The 21163-nt window shown below is 36.3% G+C and overlaps 1 protein-coding gene across 1 annotated transcript in view; it reads right to left on the bottom strand.

Annotated features, from left to right (window-relative positions):
• Nucleotides 1-21163, bottom strand: part of cdh18a (cadherin 18, type 2a) — a 61549-nt gene that overhangs the window by 13693 nt on the left and 26693 nt on the right. The window contains 6 exon segments of the mRNA XM_051129976.1: nt 788-909; nt 3965-4101; nt 5564-5817; nt 5968-6155; nt 6455-6622; nt 18348-18467. Coding sequence (XP_050985933.1) covers nt 788-909; nt 3965-4101; nt 5564-5817; nt 5968-6155; nt 6455-6622; nt 18348-18467 — 989 coding nt within the window.

Here is a 21163-nt window from a genome sequence, read left to right as displayed (position 1 = left end):
TTCAGTGGAGGGGCAAAAACCTTTCAAGTTTCTTAAAAATATCTTAATTTGTGTTTCAACGATTAACCTAATTCTTAAGGTTTTGAAACAACACAGTGACAGACTTTTCATTTTTGGGTGACCTATCACTTTAAATACTCTTTATGGTTAACCACCAGCACAGCGGACACAAACGTTCGAAGAGCACCCTTGATATTTAATCTAAAAACGTATTGTCGCCCACTGCGTGTGAATTGTGTGTGTCTAACTGCTTAAATCGTAATCTCATTCAAGGGTAAAGCTATAACGGCTATGCCGCAGCACTGCTGTGCATTGCTGCACATGGACCTAGATTTCAATGTGCAACGATTAACATTTCCTGTGAGCCATTCCTAGTGCGGTTGATGTGGACTGCTATCTGCCGGTGAATACATTGGTACACGCTGAATTATTTATAGGTTTAAGAGCCTCCAAAGTCTGTCGAGCCACAGATAAATCCATCCTTGATGGTGTCAGACATATCATAAAGGCAGCGTATGTGTTTCCCATTTATGCATGTGTCCATGGCGTTAGTGTAGGTGGGAGTGTGTGTGTTCATACATATGTGAGAAAAGAAAGACAAATTAAGCATGAAAAAAAGATGATTTGAGAAAACAGAAATGGTTCAGAAATACAGTAGGAGAAAAGGACAAGAGAAAAGGAGGAGTGCAGATAGGAAAAACGGTTTCAGGGGTTCCGATTGGAACTGACAGGTTGAAAAAGAATGATGGGGACACACTGAGCAAAGGACTGAGAGGAGATAACTAACCTGGCCTGCCTTGGAGCCTTCACACACAACCAGAGCGCTGTCTGTGGCAATATAGGGGGCATTGTCATTGACATCCAAGACCTGGACTGTGACTGGGACATAGCTCACCAGATTTGGATTGTCTGGAAAAAAACAATATATGACAAATATTCAATCATGGATGTTTTCTGTCAAGACCATTACAAAAATAAGTGGTGAAACAACAATGAATGGATGTATGGGGAATTTACATGATTGAAATCATTCCATATCAGGACACACTGGCAAAAAAGCTTGAGTCATTTGCTGCTGAATACCATGTTTTATTTACAAGACAAAGATATCCAACTTTTGAACATATATTACTCTCACTTGTTTATTTGTCCAATAGTAATGTTAAACAATACATACAGCTGAAGTCAAAAGTTTACATACACCTTGTAGAATCTACCAAAATTTTTATTTTACCAAAATAACAGGAATCATACAAAACGCATGTTATTTTTTATTTACTACTGACCTGATTAAGATATTTCACATAAAAGATGTTTACATATAGTACACAAGACAAAATAATACACTGTAAAAAACAAAAACGCACAATTTGTTGAATCAACCTAAAATAATTTGTTTACCCTGCTGCCTTAACATTTCAAGTTGACTAAACTTATGAGTTGGCTGAACTTAAAATTGACAAGTGACAACTTAGATATTCGAGTTAACTAAACTAAAAATATGGTTTGTTAAACCTAAAGGCTCTGTTTGTTACCCGGCTGCCTTAAAATAGTAAGCTGAATCAATGCAAATATCCAAGTTGTCACTTAGTAAAACTTAACATTTTAAGTTGCCTAAACTTTCTCAAGTTTTTTTTAAGGCAGCCAGGTAACAAATTATTTTAAGTTGATTAAAAAAAAAGTGTGTGTAGTTAAATTTACCCTGTTCAAAATACTGTTGTTACCTAAATGATCCACAGCGGTGTGCTTTTTTTTAGGTTTAGTGAAAATTGTTCATGAGTCCCTTGTTTGTCCTGAACAGTTAAACTGTCCGCTGTTCTTCAGAAAAATCCTTCAGTTTCCACAAATTCCTTAGTTTTCCAGCATTTTGTGTATTTGAACCCTCTCCAACAATGACTGGATGATTTTGAGATCCATCTTTTCACACTGAGTATGATCCCTCTTATTTTGGTAAAATAATGAACATTTTGAAGATTCTGCAAGGTGTATGTTAACTTTTGACTTCAACTGTACATCAATTTTCTTCTGAAAATTACCACTTACAGTGTCATTTCCAGCACATCTCAAATGATGTTTAATTGCATAATATTTAATTGAAATTTGAGTTTTAGAACAAAATATCTGGTTCATTTGTTTTGCTAATTCACAGCTAGTATTTGTATTTATCCTAAATATGAACAATTAAATCATATTTTTACATGAATTTGACAAAATTCCTGCAGCTGAAATCTACTCACAAGTGATAACTGCATTGATTTTTCTGCCCGCATCACATGTCTCACATTTCTTCTTTTCACTCCTTTTCTCCTTTTCATCTTTTCACTGACTGTGTATTTTGGGGTGAAAAACTTTTGCACCCTAAAATGAAAATTCTGTCATTAATTACTCACCCTTAAGTCGTTCCAATCCCGTAAGACCTTTGTTCATCTTCAGAACACAAAATTAAGATATTTTTGATGAAATCGCAACTACCACGTTCAAGGCCCAAAAAGGTATATGACATCATTAATATAGTTAATGTGCCATACACAAGGCTGACACAGAAAAGAAGAAATTGTTGAATAAAGTCGTTATTTTTGTTTTCTTTGCGCACAAAAAGTATTCTCGTAGCTTCATAAAATTACAGTTGAACCACTGATGTCACATGGACTATTTTATCGATGTCTTTACTACCTTTCTGGGTCTTGAACATGTCAGTTACTTTGCTGTCAGTGCAGGGTCAGAAGGCTCTTGGATTTCATCAAAAATAACTTAATTTGTGTTCCGAAGATGAACAATGATCTTACGGGTTTGGAACGACATGAGGGGAAATAACTAATGACAGAATATTTATTTTTGGGGGAACTATCCCTTTAAAATTAAGAATAGTAATATGTCATATTTTTATACTGTATTTTCAATTAAATTTTTTTTTTTTTTTTATTTTTTGACAGAAAGGATAAAATAACAAAATATATACAAATGCATCTATTAAATGCATCTGAAACATAACACAAATGTCCTAGTTTCATGTGTCTTTTATATGGCAAAAAGGTTAAATCTGTTGGTTTTTATAAAAATCAGCCCCTGGGACATTAAAGTGGTCTGAGCCTCGTGACACAGGGGCGACCTGAGTTTAAGTCCCAGCTCATGGCACTTTTCAATCCTCTCTTGCTTTCTTACTCTCTCTCTCCCCACACTACTTCCTGTTCCTCTACTGTCCTATACACTAAAGGCAAAAATGTGAGCCTGAAGTTGAAGAAGTACTATATTACATATGTTGAAAGATATATCCTTTTTTTTTTTTTTTAACATTTACCATATTTACAACCTTACAGTGATATATATATATATATATATATATATGATTCATGCTTCTCTCACAAGATTCACTGAAGCATGATGGGAATTTAAAATCAGTGAGGGAAACATTACACCCATTCTGGAGTCGGGCAACGTTGTTCGGTATGATGGAACTGAGATTAACTACAGTGACCTAACATTATCAGCCCACTATCAGCAAGCATTTACAGAGGGCAGTTTCACCCCATTAGCTGAACACCACTGTGAAGAAAAGTGTAGAGGAAAGATAATTGCTTAGATAAGCATCTGTTAAAAAAAAAAAAAAAAAAAAAAAAATGAGAGAGATAAATAATAGGAAAACAAATAGGAAAAAGAGAAGAAAAATTGATTGACCCTTTCCACCTTCAAAGCCACATCAGCATGCTAACAGCAGCCTCAGCATCAATCCCATAATGCAACACTCCTTCACGGAGACATTTGTTTTGGTCAGTATCGATGATTTAGACTTCAGGGCCTATGATTCCTTCTTGGAGAAGGTGTTCCTAGTCCATAGTTCAAGAAGAATGTCTAATTCGATATAAAGATATCATTGGTAAAATGGTTCCCTCTGTTTTCCTCAGAAACCAACTTTAAAAAAAATCAATAAATACAGACAGAATTTCTGCCCCAGAATCATACATACCAATCTCTGAAGCCATCACTGTGATGTTGTGCCAGGCTACCTCTTCTCGGTCTAGACTCCTAGTGGTCGTAACAAGTCCGCTGTCAACATCGATGCTAAAAAGTGCATCACCTTCTGCATTTTGGTCGATGGAATACCTAAAATTTCAAGGCAGAAAAGATCACATTCAAATTATGCTGGCAGACATTTTAGATGCACATATAAAAATGTTTTAATAGACATTTTAATGCTGAAATAAATGTGTCCTTGAGTTAAAAAAAATAAAATCCTGTTAACCATTCATTATAAAAGCAGATTAAGCCTTATGAATACATTCTCCTGTCACCTACAATTTACACATCATTTCAGTAGACCTTACTTCAGGATATTTTGTTAAGATGCTTAACCTAAAGAGTTGAAAATTTGTATAAATGCATTTAACTAGCCACAGAATACACTCTTTGGTCTCTCTGATATATAAACCTTCAAACTTCAAGGCTTTTAAAACTTTAGATAAAGCTTTGTCAAACCAACATTCTATTGGCAAACAAAAAATGACGGTTAGACTAACCCTGGAGTCTAACAGTCTCTGGTCTATGCATCCCTGCCTCTGCTGAATTATTTTTATCCCCGGTGAGGATAAAAACACCCCGCGAACCCCTCCATAGGCGCTTTAAAGTCCCGTTGTGAATCAAATGATTCGCAATACGCGGTTTGAAGTCCCATTTTGAATCAAATGATTCGCGATACACGCTTTGAAGTCCCGTGAGTCAAATGATTTGTGATCCTATTGGAGTGCTTCGAAAAAGTAACAATCATTTTGAGACGCAAGAGTTTCAAAAAGCTCCGCTGCTGATACTGTGTATTTTGCTCACTTTCTCTATATAATTTATCCATTGTTTGAAATGAAATCATTACAATTAAAAGGCCAAATTACAATGTTTTTATTAAATTGTGATCACGTTAGGCACAGTTTCCGTCCCTGGTGAAAAAATAAACAGCATATGCTGGTAGGTATGTTTTGATGCTGAGATGCTGGTTAGGTAGATTTTGATGCTGGTTTAAGCTGGTTTATGCTGGTCCTTTGCTGGTCTATGCTGCATAAACCAGTTAAGGACCAGCATAAACCAGCAAAGGACCATCTTAAACCAGCATCAAAACCTACCTAACTAACATCCCAGAATCAAAACCTACCTACCAGCATATGCTGTTTTTTTTTCAACCGGGGTCGTATTAAAAACATTTCATGATACTTATTATCTGGTACTTGCCTAAAAACACAGGTATATAATGTGCGTTGTTAACAGATTACACTATCATTAGGTTACTTAGGCTATAGCCTTACTGGAGTTGGGTCAGCCTCTGCCTATGGGCAGAGAAAAAAAGTTTTCAAAAGCATCCTCCCCTCTGCTTTTTTCACAAATCGCACCCTGGTAGACTCTATGCATGCTTATTTAATTAGAATTTGAAAGACATTCTAAATTCAATTCTGAATGAGACACAAGCCTGTTGGACAACAGTTCTCCTTGTAGACTACTGGCAGAGGTAGGCGATGACATTTGCACATATGAATATACCTCAAAGCCACATATACCGGTATTACTGTCTTTGAAAACTCACCTGACTTTGCTTCTTGTGCTGTCCGGGTCTTGAGCGGTTACCATGCCAACCTCTGTCCCAGCCGGAGCGTTTTCATACACATCCATGATATAGTAGTCCATAGTAAACACCGGAGCTTCATCAACATCCCCAATGATGAGCTTAAGCGTGGTGGTGTCTTTAAAAGGACCCAGGTAAGAAAAACGAGGATCCAGATGGGTGTTGACACCTTCAATGTTCAAAGAGTATGCCTTCTTCTTCTCGTAGTCCAGAGGCTAGAAAAGGACATCAGTAATAACATCAAGGGAGAAGCAAAAAAAGACATTTTAGCCAGCCTGGGAAAAGACAGGGCATGGCTGAATGAGCAGACATGAATTTACATGGCTGTTGAGCCCATTGGTTTTATGTGAACGTCTAGTTCAGACCTTTCTGAGGGAGATGATTCCTTCTCTCTTGTCACTGTCTGTAGAGATGGAAAACATGGCAGCTCCTTCTTCATTGGTAATTCTGTATGTCATCTCAGCGTTGACGCCAAGGTCCTCATCGTTCGCTTTGATTTTACCAACTGCTTTCCCTACCTGAGCAGATTCTGGCACATACAGCTGATAGTTTTCTGAAATGGAGGATAAATACAAACACAACAGATGCGATTTCATTAAACATCTGAAATCTTTTGCTACAAATATTAAAGTGTTGCATACGCTCAGCTAATTTGCAGGGTTTATTCGGGATAAACCTGAGCAAGCTCAATAAAAGTTGTTTACTTTCACAGAATAAAGCTTAAACCAATTCAGCCATTTGGGATAAATTCACAGTACATTCAAAGGGATTTAAGGATTAGATGGTTTCTCTAGAAGGGGCGTGCCTAAAATCCAGACTTTTTCCATGGTGAAAGAGAGCAGAGGCTCATACTTTGAGGGAATCGCGGTGGATTGTCATTGACGTCGGTCAGTGTGATGTTGACTGTTGTGGATCCAGACAGACCCCCGACAGAGCCGGCCATGTCTTTGGCTTGGATGATGATGGAGTACATCTCTCTAGTTTCTCTGTCCATGTTCGGCAAAGCTGTCCTGATGACACCTGTGATCCAGAGGGCAGAAAGGATAAATATAGCTCCTGCTGACCTACATAACCCATATCCCATTATTGGATGTTCAAAATGGTATTTATATTTCCTGTGTCTTAGCAGTGTGTGGCACAACCACCCTACAAGGACAAAAATGCATTCCCTCCATTTTGTTAATCCCCCAAACCTAAACAGTCTCAATTATTAAGCCGTTTTGATTTTCTGAGCAGTATGATGTCCGACTGCTGATGGACTGTCCCATATTTGCATATTTCCACCCTCAACCAGTTACGCTTTTCACCATTTTCTTTGAGCAGCTGTAGTGACAACGCAGCTGTAGCTGTAGTAAGCAATGCAGGTGTTTTGTAGTTGGATGTAAAAGTGAACATAAGTGTATTTATTTTCTCTTGACATGAGTCATTAGTTTTGTTTTTGATGGTTATATGCCACTGAATACACAAAAAACAGAAGAGAGGGGCGGGGTGAGCAGTAGCTCATTATCATTTAAAGAGCCATTCACCGAAACAGGTTGCTGTGAACATATTTTTTTATTTTATTCATTTTTTATTTTATAGTATTTTGCAGACAATTCATGAAGACCCTAAAAAAAAAAAAAAAAAAAAAAATCACACCAACTTATGGAAAATGGGCATCTGATTTAAAGTACGAATATTAAAGCTAGGGCTGTCAGTCGATAAATATTTTTAATCAAATGAATTCAGTTGTTCAAATGTTCAAATGTTTCAGTTAATTAATCTAATTAATCACAAAATAAATTTAACTGTGAAAATACCCAAAAAAGGTTATTTAAAGCTATTTTTGTGTTAAATGAGAAAATTGTAGCTTTAGAAAGAAATATTTTATTTGATTAAACAGAATTTATTACACATAAACATTTAGGCTGCAACGGCCTAACGTAAACTATGGAACATAAAAGATGATAATTTGAACTCAGTATTTTTGGTTCATACGATGAAATTCATTGTTAACCAAAACAGCTTTGTTACCAACAGTCTTCAAAATACCTTCTTTTATGTTCCACAAAAGAAAGGTTTGAAACAACATGAGGGTGAGTAAATGATGACAGAGTAAATGATTTTATTGTATTTTATTTTAATGAAATTATACTCTTAAGTAAGAAACTAAGCCCACCAGGAGGTGGCGGTAAATGTCTTAATGAGTCATTCATTCATCCATTTGATTCGTTCAAACAGCTGATTCATTCAGGGATTAAGGAAATGGCTCTTTTTATGAATGGGCTTCTGAATCATTGGTTCACATGATTCGTTCAAAATGTGGATTCATTCAGAAACTAAACACCGCTGTGTTGCTTGGAGATGCGCAACAATTCTGCTATGGCTTCAAAGGTAATATGTTCTCTGCAAAATTGAGCAAAAACACATAATATGGTGTTTTGTTTACTGAACTGTTGTGAAAAATAGCATTTAAGCTTGTGATAGATCGGGACAAAATCAGCGCTCGTGTCATATTGGTCTTGCTGCCGTGTGATATTGTGTGATACGTGATATATATAAATATGAGACAAAACACATACAGGGGTATTGTTTGCACCAATATCTTGAATTTTAGGGCATAACTGCATTTGTGGAGTTGTTGCCCTGCATCATATTTGTCAACAGTCAACTATGTGAAATATAACATGACGTACAGGTCTGGGGGCGGGGCCAGTGCGTTAACTGTGTTAAAATATTTTAAGCGCGTTATTTTTCATAACTAATTAAGTTAACAAGTTAAACTACACAGCCCTAATTAAAACAACCAACATTCCTATACCATGGCTAGTGTTTGCATATTTCATTTTTTTCTGTAAAATACTTCTTCTACAGATCTGTGTACTACTGTTAAATGCTACTGTTTTTGATAGCCCTGATAATGTTTCTGACAGCCAATCTTGGTGTGTTTTTTTTTTTTTTCTTCTTTCTTTTGTTGTGTTTGCCTCATCGAATGTGGTATCCTGTTAGTAATAACCTTTACACTGGCTTTTTTGATTACTGTCAGTTTAAGTGCCAGCAATTTAGTGTTGCCAGATATTTCAATCACAACTCTCTCAAGCTTCGTTCACTCCGCCAGTGTCTCACAGCAATCATTCTCACACCACGGACGCTAAACATTCTTGCAAACGGTCTAAACTGAATTATACATGCAGACACTCATATGAGGAGTTTCAAATTCATCATTCAGAGACCAAGTTTTATTTTTGAACATGAAATATTTACCGAGGTCCGAACCTCATAGCTGGCTACGGCCATGACTGCAAATTTTTCATTTACATTTGTCCATGGAAAATGAGTGAATGGAGCTATGAAGTTCCATGAAAAAAAATTACCATAAAAGCTAAATAAAAGTAGTCCACACAACTCATGCACTATATTTCAAGCCTTACATTACAGTATATCTCAGTGTGAGGATCAGACTGATATGAAGTCAGAAAATCTTGTTCACCATTCATTTTTACTGTATGGAAGAGAATAGCTTGGAAATTCAGGCTAACATTTTATTGTTTTTCCATAGAAGATAGCACGTTAAACAAGAGTAAATCATTTTTGGGCAAACCATCATTTGAAATCAAACCGATTGCCATTTGATGGCATTTCCAAGCAATAAGCGCCCTGTTCACAGGAAGGTTGTGTGTCCAGAATATCATGTATGCACTGCTAATCTTTGACCTTTGGTTATTGAGGCGGTGAGCTCACAGCAAGTGGTTATCCTCTGCTTTGCCCTGCTCTGACCTTGTACAGGTTCTATTCAAGCTTGACAACACACCAGCAGGCGAGTGCTGACCCCTTACCTCTATGTACTGTTCCTATGCGGTTTAAGCCCTTAGCATGAACCTTGCTTTCCAGATGTGCACACACACTTGCACAAAGCACGCTGGTGATCATCTCCTGCATACTCCACAGCTTTAAAGCAAAGGCTGCCATCTGCTCCTACCGTTCCCTCAGGAGATAGAGGATAAGACAGGGATGAAGGAAAGGCTGGAAATCATAACAGCTTGCGTTTGCCATGTGAACTTGTATTTGTGCCCCTTTACGCTATGAGATCCCATGGTAATGTTTACTGAGAAATGAGCACAAACTGACATGATACACCCAGGCCCCAGTGCACCAATATGGGTTACAAAGGGCTGTTTAAAAACACTGGAAATAAATAGCATAATTTCAAAAAAGCATAAGCTCTGTCAGTACATAGCACTAGAAACATTTTATTTACTTGTTAGTGAATATAGGACACTTCTTGACAGTTTCATCAAAAATCTATATGAAGCGCCTTGATATTTTTACACTCAAGGGTATCCATCATCCAGAAATCAAAGAAAATATGCGTTTTCAAGCCAAGCTATTAACGTAGGACATATCCTGTACTTTTCTATTTATGTTTTAAAATGATGTAACGATCTGACAGTCTGCTGATATATAATATGGTATAGTGTTTTTTGTCTGAGAAGACTTAAAAATGAATACAGAAATGTAATACTATACAGGAAGGAAGACGAGTAGAAAACAGTAAGTATCTAACATCTCTGTAACAACACACATTTTTCATGCATTTTTCTGACTAGAAAAAAAAAAATACTATAAAATATTCGGGCAGTATATATATATTTCTGAATGTATTTCTGAAGGGATAGTGCACCCAAAAATGAAAATTCTTTCATTAATTATTCACCCTCATGTCATTCCAAACCTGTAAGACCGTTCATCTTCAGAACACAAATTAAGATATTTCTGATGAAATCCAAATGCTTTCTGACATAGACAGCATCGCAACTGACACATTCAATGCCAAGAAAGGTAGTAAGGACATTGTTAAAATAGTCCACGTGACATCTATGGTTCAACTGTAATTTTATGAAACTATGAGAATACTTCTAGTGGGCAAAGAAAACACAAAAATAACTTTATTCAACAATTTCTTCTCTTCCGTGTCAGTCTTCGATGCGCATTCACAACAGCACCATGATGCAACTAGTAATTTGTGTTTTGAAGATGAACAAAGGTCTTATGGGTTTGGAATGACATAACGATGAGCAATTAATGACAGAATTTTAATTTTTGGGTGATCTATGCCTTTAATATGAACACACACACCTACATAAGTCCAAAATGTTAGCAAGAAGTACAGAGGACGTTTGAGGAAATGACTAGAAGAGAATTTAAATTTTAATGTTATGTGTGAAAGTGTAAGATGGACAGTTTAAATTTTCGAACATGCAATGTTCTCTTTTAAATGGACACGACCAATGGGAGTGAGAAAAAATATGCAAACAGATACCTCAATCCGCCAGAACAAATAAACACACGCCAGTGTTCAGCCCCAGAGAATGTCATAGAGATTGCACCCAGCCCACTGAGAGCAGACACCACCTGCCAGGACAGGGGATTTCAGCAGACAACAAAACGAAAAAAGCAAAATGTTCATGTTAAACAGGCTCTTAGTATTCAGCTAGTAGCCACAAAGCAGAGACAGAAAGTAAATAAAGCAAACAGGACCAGACACCGATGCAGAACTGGGTAAGCCCTGTTCTTTGTACTGAGAGTTTGATTTCCTATGGAACAACAGACAGTCAACCTTATAGGGAAAGTGAGAAACATCACGCGGGTTAAGCATCACCCCTCGGTAAATGGGGCGAACTAACTACTACACAAAGGTGCAGCAGAGGTAATTCTCAGCTAAGAGGATTAGACACAATGATGCAAGTTATTGTACAGTAGCTTGGGCAATATGTAATTTCTACAGTAAGGGAAAATAAACAAATAAGCATCTGTTATATAAACATTTTAACACTAAAAAAACCCGCACTGAATCTATATATTAAATACCTTAGAAAAAGATATGATATTTTGAATTGACTTTTTCAAGGACAAAAAAATTATAAAATACAAACGAAACTTACATCATGGTTGATTTGTTTGCTTTAAGATCTGTCTATAACATAAATACAGACCAAATACAGACAAGTTATAGCAGGTAAGCCACTGACAAGTGCAAGTACAGCCATATATCCAGTGTTGAAAATAACTAACTAAAAATAGTAACACTGCTAGTTTGACTACATTTTTCAGTAGCACAAAGTGGTATTGCAAATAAAGGCTTCACGATTGAATGAACGTATATAATTATCAGACATGCTCTACTAGAATGTCCTTTCTGTCTCATATAAAGTAAACAGCCCTGTGTTGCCCATGTTGCTGTGCACTGGGGTCTGTGTGTAAAGTATTTTGTCAGCTGGTACCCATTTTATAGTAAACATTACCATGGGACGGCAAACTCAAGCTGTTCTGCTTTCCAGCCTTTCATTCAGCCTCAGCTTATTTCCTGTCTCTCGAGCAAATGGTTGGAACACATTTACATAAGGTGTAAATATAATGGAACCCTTCAAATGAGAGTACTTGCACTGTCCAATCTATAAAGACTGTGTCTGTTCCTCGAATAGTGAGATCAAAACATAAATTTAATGCAGGATCTAGAAAAAATCTGATCGTAATTAAACCAGAAAAAAGCAAAATACACGAACAGAAACCATTTTTAAAGCTTGGGCTGCTAAACATTAGATCACTTGCACCGAAAGCAGTTATTGTGAATGAAATGATCACAGATAATAGTTTTGATGTACTCTGCTTAACCGAAACCTGGCTAAAACCTAATGATTATATTGGTCTAAATGGATCCACTCCACCAAACTACTATTATAAACATGAGCCCCGTCAGAGTGGTCGTGGTGGTGGTGTTGCAACAATATATAGTGATATTCTCAGTGTTACTCAGAAAACAGGATACAGGCTTAATTCATTTGAAATACTTTTGCTTAATGTTACTCTGCCAGATATGCAAAAGAAATCTCTCCTATCTCTTGTTTTAGCTACTGTGTATAGACCGCCAGGGCCATATACAGATTTCCTAAAAGAATTTGCAGAATTCCTTTCAGAACTATTGGTTAATTTTGATAAAGTGCTAATTGTCGGAGATTTTAACATTCACGTTGATAATACAAATGATGCGTTAGGACTTGCGTTTACTGACCTAATAAACTCTTTTGGAGTCAAGCAAAATGTCACCGGGCCCACTCATCGTTTTAATCATACGCTAGATTTAATTATATCGCATGGAATTGATCTTACTGATATAGATATCGTACCTCAAAGTGATGATGTTTCTGACCATTTCCTTGTATCGTGCATGCTGCGTATCACTGATATTAACTATATGGCTCCACGTTATCGTCTTGGCAGAACTATTGTTCCAGCCACCAAAGATAGATTTACAAATAACCTGCCTGATTTATCTCAACTGCTCTGTGTACCCCTTAATACACAGGATCTAGACAAAATGACTAGCAATATGGGCACCATCTTCTCCGATACGTTAGAAGCTGTTGCCCCCATCAAATTGAAAAAAGTTAGAGAAAAACGTATTGCGCCATGGTACAACAGTAATACCCATTCCCTCAAGAAAGAAACTCGCAATCTTGAGCGCAAATGGAGAAAAACTAACTTGGAAGTTTTTAGAATTGCATGGAAAAACTGTATGTCCAGATACAGACAGGCTTTAAAAGCTGCTAGGGCTGAGCATATCCGCAAACTCATAGAAAATAACCAAAACAATCCAAGGTTTTTATTTAGCACAGTGGCTAGATTAACAAATAACCAGACGCCACCTGATCTAAATATTCCTTTACAGCTTAATAGCAATGACTTTATGAATTTCTTCACTGATAAAATAGATAACATCAGAAATACAATAACCAGTGTAGATTATACTGCATCTAATATGTCAACTTCTTTCGTCGCACCCAAAGAAAAACTGCAGTACTTTACCGCTATAGGACAGGAAGAGTTAAATAAACTCATCACTGTGTCTAAACCAACAACATGCCTATTAGATCCCGTACCCACTAAATTACTGAAAGAATTGTTACCTGTGGCAGAAGAACCGCTTCTCAATATTATCAACTCATCGTTATCTTTAGGTCATGTCCCTAAACCATTCAAGCTGGCGGTTATTAAGCCTCTTATTAAGAAACCACAACTAGACCCTAGTGAACTGGCAAATTATAGACCCATTTCTAATCTTCCATTTATGTCTAAAATTTTAGAGAAAGTTATATCTGCTCAACTGTGCTCATTCTTGCAAAAAAATGATATTTATGAAGAATTTCAGTCAGGTTTCAGGCCCCATCACAGCACAGAAACTGCACTTGTTAAAATCACTAATGACTTGCTTCTTGCATCAGACCAAGGCTGCATCTCATTGCTAGTTTTACTTGATCTTAGTGCTGCGTTCGACACTATAGATCATGACATACTAATAGATCGACTACAAAATTATGCAGGTATCCAAGGGCAGGCTTTAAGATGGTTTAGATCCTACCTGTCTGATCGCTACCACTTTGTTTATTTAAATGGGGAGTCATCTCAGTTATCACCAGTAAAGTATGGAGTGCCACAAGGATCTGTTCTAGGTCCTCTACTATTTTCAATATACTTGCTGCCCCTTGGTAATATTATTAGAAAACACGGGATTAGTTTCCATTGTTATGCTGATGATACTCAACTATATATCTCAACAAGACCAGATGAAACTTCTGAATTATCGAAGTTAACAGAGTGTGTTAAAAATGTAAAAGATTGGATGACCAACAATTTTCTGCTATTAAATTCAGATAAGACAGAAATATTACTTATTGGACCTAAAAACAATACACAGAATCTTTTGACTTACAATTTACAACTAGACGGATGTACTGTTACTTCCACTACAGTCAAAAGCCTGGGTGTTATATTAGACAGCAACTTGTCTTTTGAAAATCATATTTCTCATGTTACAAAAACAGCATTCTTCCATCTTAGAAACATTGCCAAGCTGCGAAACATGTTACCTGTTTCTGATGCAGAAAAGCTAGTTCACGCATTCATGACCTCTAGACTGGACTATTGTAATGCACTACTAGGTGGTTGTCCTGCATCTTCAATAAACAAGCTACAGATAGTCCAAAATGCAGCTGCTAGAGTCCTTACCAGGTCAAGAAAGTATGATCATATTACCCCAATCTTAAAGTCTCTGCACTGGCTACCTATTAGGTTCCGCATCAGCTACAAAATAGCACTACTTACCTATAAGGCACTTAACGGTTTAGCTCCTGCGTACCTAACTAGTATTCTACCACGCTACAATCCATCACGCTCCCTAAGGTCGCAAAACTCTGGACTGTTGGTAGTACCTAGGATAGCAAAGTCCACTAAAGGAGGTAGAGCTTTTTCACATTTGGCACCCAAACTCTGGAACAGCCTTCCTGATAACGTTCGGGGTTCAGACACACTGTCTCTGTTTAAATCTAGATTAAAGACGCATCTTTTTAGCCAAGCATTCAAATAATGCATCTCAAACTTTTCCTGCAGCTATATCTGATCAAATGTTCATTATTAATCTTTTAGCTCTGGTTTAACAAACCTTCCTTTTCTTAGTTTGAACAGCAGCTACGCTAATTATGTTCCTATTTGTTCTCTGTTTTTGCCATGGGATTGACATCCCATGGTAACTAGGAATTCACAAGCTCCAGTGTGGATCCAGAACACTTAAGAAGAGATGATGCCAACCCCACAGAGGACTTCAGATGATGCCAACCCTGAAAACATACAGCACTACCGAATTCTGCTACTAATTTATAGTGTTCTTTGTCTGTTTGATTACGTCATTAATTGATCTTTACCACACATCTCTGCCATATGTGCATCAAGCTACTACTACATATATTGTAAAAATGTCAATTTGGTGTAAAGCTGCTTTGCAACGATATGTATCGTGAAAAGCGCTATACAAATAAATTTGAATTGAATTGAATTGAATGTAACCTGTTAAAAAAGTTTAAATATTATACAATTATTATTAAAATGTACTTTAAAATATTATTAATCATAGTGTTAAATATTATAAAAATACATTTACAATATTCATAATTATGAATATTGATGTTATATAAATTGGGATATACAGTTGAAGTCAAAAGTTTACATACACCTTGCAGAATCTGCAAAATTGTTTTAGTAAGAGGGATCATACAAAATGCATGCTATTTTTCATTTAGTACATACCTGAATAAGATATTTCACATAAAAGATGTTTACATATAGTTCACAAAAGAAAATAATCGTTGAATTAATAAAAATTACTCTGTCTGTTTTAGCATTTTTGTGTATTTGAACCCTTTCCAACAATGACTGTGTGATTTTGAGATCCATCTTTTGACACTGAGGACAACTGAGGGACTCATATTCAACTATTACAGAAGGTTCAAACACTCACTGATGCTCCAGAAGGAAATATGATGCATTAAGAGCCGGGGGTGTAAACTTTTGAACAGAATGTACATTTTTCTTATTTTGCCTAAATATCATATTTTTTTCTTTAGTACTGCCCTTCAGAAGCTACAGAAGAAACTTACACGTTCCCCAGAAGCAAAATAAGTTAAATTTACCCTGATATTCAAATTCAAAAAAGTTTTCACTCCCAGCTCTTAGTGCATTGTTTTTCCTTCTGGAGCATCAGTGAGTGTTTGAATCTTCTGTAATATTTGCATAGGAGTCCCTCAGTTGTCCTCAGTGTGAAAAGATGGATCTCAAAATCATACTGTCATCGTTGGAAAAGGTTCAAATACACAAAAATGATGAAAACCAAAGAATTTGTGGGAACAGCGGGCAGTTTAACTGTTTAGGACAAACGAGACTCATAAAAAATAATGTGCATTTTGTATGATCCCACTTATTTTGGTAAAATAATGAACATTTTGCAGATTCTGCAAGGTGTATGTAAACTTTTGTCTTCAACTGTATATATTTTTTTATTTTACTATGTCACTTATTGACATTGTTCATTGAAAAACCCTCATTGTTTTGTTTTTGTACCAGAAAAGATCTCTCATTAAAAATTTAATTTTCAGCTTGTAGCTTGGCAAACTACACTTTCAAGGGTAGCGTTCCCAACACCACCTACTGTTTATCTACGGATAAACTCAAAATGTGAAAAGTTTTGTAGCTCTGATGCTCAAACAGAGGAGACAAGCTCTCTCCTAGAGCAAAAGAGGCACTCTAAAACAGAAGTATTGGATTATTTGAGAGCGATTCAAACACTCACACACACACACACTACTCTCAGTGCTAAGGGTATAGGCACTTTCTGCCAAAATAAAGAAGCAACGCTGATATGCAAGAGTGCAACATTAAATCAGCGCCCTATGATGATAACCCCTGATGTGAACATTATCATACGGCCTCTTAATCCCATCAAAACCTTCATGATAGCCACAAACAGGGGATTAGAGAGTTGAAAGAGTGACCACGGAGGGATTACAGTCCATCCAATCTCTTAGTTTTAGCGCTGAAGACACCAATAAAAGACAAACCGCCATTAGAGATCTACCGCTTCACTGGAGGATGGCAACAATCCCACGGGTCCCAGCGGGAGGGAGACTGAATGAGCAATTACACATAATAAATAAATGCACAGTGGAGTACCCATGAAGCAATTCTGTATAAATTGGCGCAATTTTGTGGCGGATATCTGAGGGATGGAAGTATGTATTGGTACTAAGCTGAGTCTCCTGGGTCAGCAGCTCATGCTGTTGCTGACAAGGCGCTTGCCGAAAAACCACGCACACACTAACAGCTGGAACAGATGCTACTCACCATTTTACCTCGTACACTGCTGATGTAGATGTTTGTGCATCTATACACACCACCCTGGCACACTCAGTCGCATATAAGCCAAGCAAATTTATCCTGCACCAAATAGGCTCTATCATGGGATAAACACTCTGCAGGTTGGCGCTTTCAAACTGGGACAAACACCCTCCAGGCACATTCAACTTGACATAAACAAACACCACCACTGTGGAAATTGAACCAAATGGCTACTAAGCACAGAACGAAAAAACGAGGGAGGAAGGCAGACATTAAATTAGGATATACACTCTAGGCGAGCGGTACATCATTGCAAGTAGGCCACGGTTTGGCCGTTTTTCTGCCGTCGCAGAACGGTGTAGTCTGGGTCGTACGCCGCCGAGCTCTCGACTTTTCAATCGTGTTGATAATATTATGAAAATGATTTGTTTATCCACCCGGGCTTTGTACGAGTAATTGAGTGTACCATGTAAGTCTCCAAAGAAAACCATCCATATTCATCGCCCTCAATGTAGGTTTATTGATTTATTTCTGAGATACAATTGAGAGTGATATTTCCCACATTTCCCGCATGATTTATTGGAATTTCAAAGCAGATGCCTGAGTCCGAGCTCCGTTCGGAAGAGTGTACAAATCTAAATATATTCTTTCAATGCCTGACTGAAGTCTCTGCGACAAAAAAACACATTCGGGAGAGGCTTTTTCCTCAGTCTCGGAGGAAAACAACATGTGGAAAACAACATCACTTCAAAGGTGGAAACAACATGTATAAAAGCCCCTCAACAATGTGAGAACCCATCAATTATTATCCACATAGTGTAGCGCAATAAATTGGGAGTTCCTTTGTGAGCCTGAAAGCTGTTTTACAGGGAAAATGTATCTGTGTTTCCTACAGCCTATTATTGCGGAATGACTCACCCACTGGTGACTTCGCACAAGCTCACAGGAACAATCAGAAAATATTCAAGAGCAGCCTTCTACAGTCGAAGGCATCTCAAAATGTCCATAAAACAGGTTATTTGTAGAGAGTGAGGTCTTTGCGTACCGGTTTTGGGGTCGACGGTGAAGAAAGGCTGCCCTTGGAGAATGCTGTAGACGATCTTGGCGCTGTTTCCGTAGGTGGGATCATCGGCGTCTGTGGCAGTGATCTGGAATACCGACGTTCCTGCGTGGACATAAAAAATATGTCCAAGTTAAACTGCTAAAATTATTCACATGCTCAGATTCGCATTCGTTCTCATTAATGCATGCCACAAGCATGCTCCGACGGAGGCAGCATGCTAATTCAAGTGATTCATCTCAGGCCTCCTTGACCTGTACCAGGTTGAATTCACCTGTCATGAGCCTCTCTCCTCCAAGCCTTAAAGCGCCCAATGCTATTACGAAGTGTGTGGGGCTTGGATGTCGGCGATAACGCTGCTCTAGCCTCAGACGCATTCGCAGTTTAAGAAAGAGCACAAACACAAAAGATTGAAGGCACCAGGCTCTAGAATAGCCTCTCTTGAAAGGCCAGAGGCCCTCAACCAGCTTATATGGCTCTATCTGTGTTGCTAGTGATTAATTCATCACAGCTTGGTAAAGTGGAGTCAGAGAGCTTGCCAGCTCACTGCTGGTGTTTGTTCTGTACCCAATGCAGAATGTCTTACTCAGAAAGGCACAAATAATGACTTGAGAATACGAATTTTATTGAACAAAAAGCTAATTATTTAAGATAGAACAAAGTAATATTTCTGATGAATATATCTAAAATTATAATGCAATGGCATGCCCGTGAAGCGAAAATAATTAAAGTGAGAAACTCATGATTGAAAATGTGCACAGTGTGATTTGAAGCTTAATCATTTGCTTGTATTTATTATTTATATCATATATCCAAAAACTAATATTCTAGATCATACATATATTCTTATTTTTTAAGAAAAAATGTATCACAGCCTGCACAAAATATTAAACACAACAATAAATTAGTAAATGACACTAAAGACCGGAGTAATTGCTGTTATTTTTAAGTGTAATAATATTTTACAACATTACAGTTTTTACTGTATTTTTGATCAAATAAATGTAGCCATTAAAAAAGAACAAGAAAAAACAGCATAACATTTGCCACCACAGAAAAAAATTAAAATGCATTAATACAGTTATTTTTAAGTGTAATAATATTTCACAACATTACAGTTTTTACTTCTATTTCTATTATTGATCAAATAAATGTAGCCAAAACAAACAAACAAAGAAACAAAAAAGGTAACGTAATAAGGTTCCGTTTAATTTTAATGTATTAACTAACATGAACAAACAATGGACAGTCCATTTATTACAGTATTTCTTAATCTTAGCAGGGCTCTACACTTACTTTTCTTTTTAGGAGCACAGTCAAAATTTTAAGAGCACCTTCTAATCAATAATCAAAAAATCTGATCAAAAATTAGTCTTTCCATTACAAGGTGATATTTGACTCCTTAAAGTAATTTACAGTGAATTTTGTTTTTACCTTTGTAATGGCATCTAACTTTATTAAATGTCATCTTTAATGTCAATTTTTTTTTTTAAAAAGTATATATATTTTTTAAAGTATAGCTTTTTTATTTCTAATTAAAACAACAGAATAAGAACAAGTAGAATAAGTCACCAATCAAATGAAATTAGTATATATTAACACAATTATTTTGTACTACCGAGGTGGCATAAAAGAACACAAAAGTGGCTTGTACGTGTATTTTAAGATGTTTAATGAGGCTCAGAGGCAGCATGAGTGCAATAAAATTCATAAATTCGTGTTGAGATTAATGTTTTAAATATACATTTTTTAATACAGAAATATTAAATCATTTAAATAACTGAAAAGATACTTTAAAAAATTTAACTAAATCTGCCAGTAGGTGGCGGCAAGTCACTGATTTAATTACTGAATCATATCATTCATTTGATTCGTTCGAATGGCTGATACATCTAGAAATAAAGCAAGTGACTGTCTTTATGAATGGGAAATTGAATCATTGACTCACTAGATTCATTTAGTAAACGAAACACCGCTGTGTTTGAATCAAGATGCATTCAGTTGTGACTTGTTTCAGACTATTTTTGAAGATAAAATAGAGGAAAATTGGGCAATAGCGTTATAGTCAGACAATGGAAGTCACTCAACATTAACTTCTTGTTTATTTAACAGTTGTATTAAATAAAAAAATAAATAATAGTTTCATAGTAAATTTTTTGTAGTTGCATGCAGTTTTCAGTGCGACTGAAATGGTCGCACTGTAGAGCCCTGCTTTGTTAATGCTAGTTCATGAAAATACAGTCTATTTTCTAACTTAACTAAAATACATTGTTAGTTCACAGTGCATGAACTTAACAAGCACAACTTGTGATTTTAATAATGCATAAGTAAATGCTGAAATTAACATTAACTAAGATTATTACATTCAGTAACACTTTAGTATAGGGAACAATTTTCAATATAAGCATGCCTATTATTAACATATTGGCTGTTTATCACCAGTTATAAAGCACCTATTCTGCATGACCATATCCTGCATCCCTAGTCTTACCCAATACCTTAACTATTAATAAGCAGAAAATTAGGAGTGTATTGAGGCAAAAGCCATAGTTAATGGTTTGTTAAAAGTGAGAATAAATAAAGTGTTACCATAAATTCTGTAGAAGTATTGTTCATTCTTAGTGTTACAAAAAAACAAAAAAAAAAAAAACTTACGGACCAAAACATTTATATAAACATTAGTGTATAAAATAAATAATGAATATTATTAATATTGGTTTTATAATGATACAAAATAAATGAAAAGATTGTTTCCAAAACGCTATAAATCCATTTTGATTAATTTGAGTAAATATGTGTTT

Source organism: Labeo rohita, chromosome 2 (assembly GCF_022985175.1).
Source record: "Labeo rohita strain BAU-BD-2019 chromosome 2, IGBB_LRoh.1.0, whole genome shotgun sequence".
Classification (NCBI taxonomy): Eukaryota; Metazoa; Chordata; class Actinopteri; order Cypriniformes; family Cyprinidae; genus Labeo; species Labeo rohita.
This window is presented reverse-complemented; position numbering and strand designations above follow the sequence as displayed.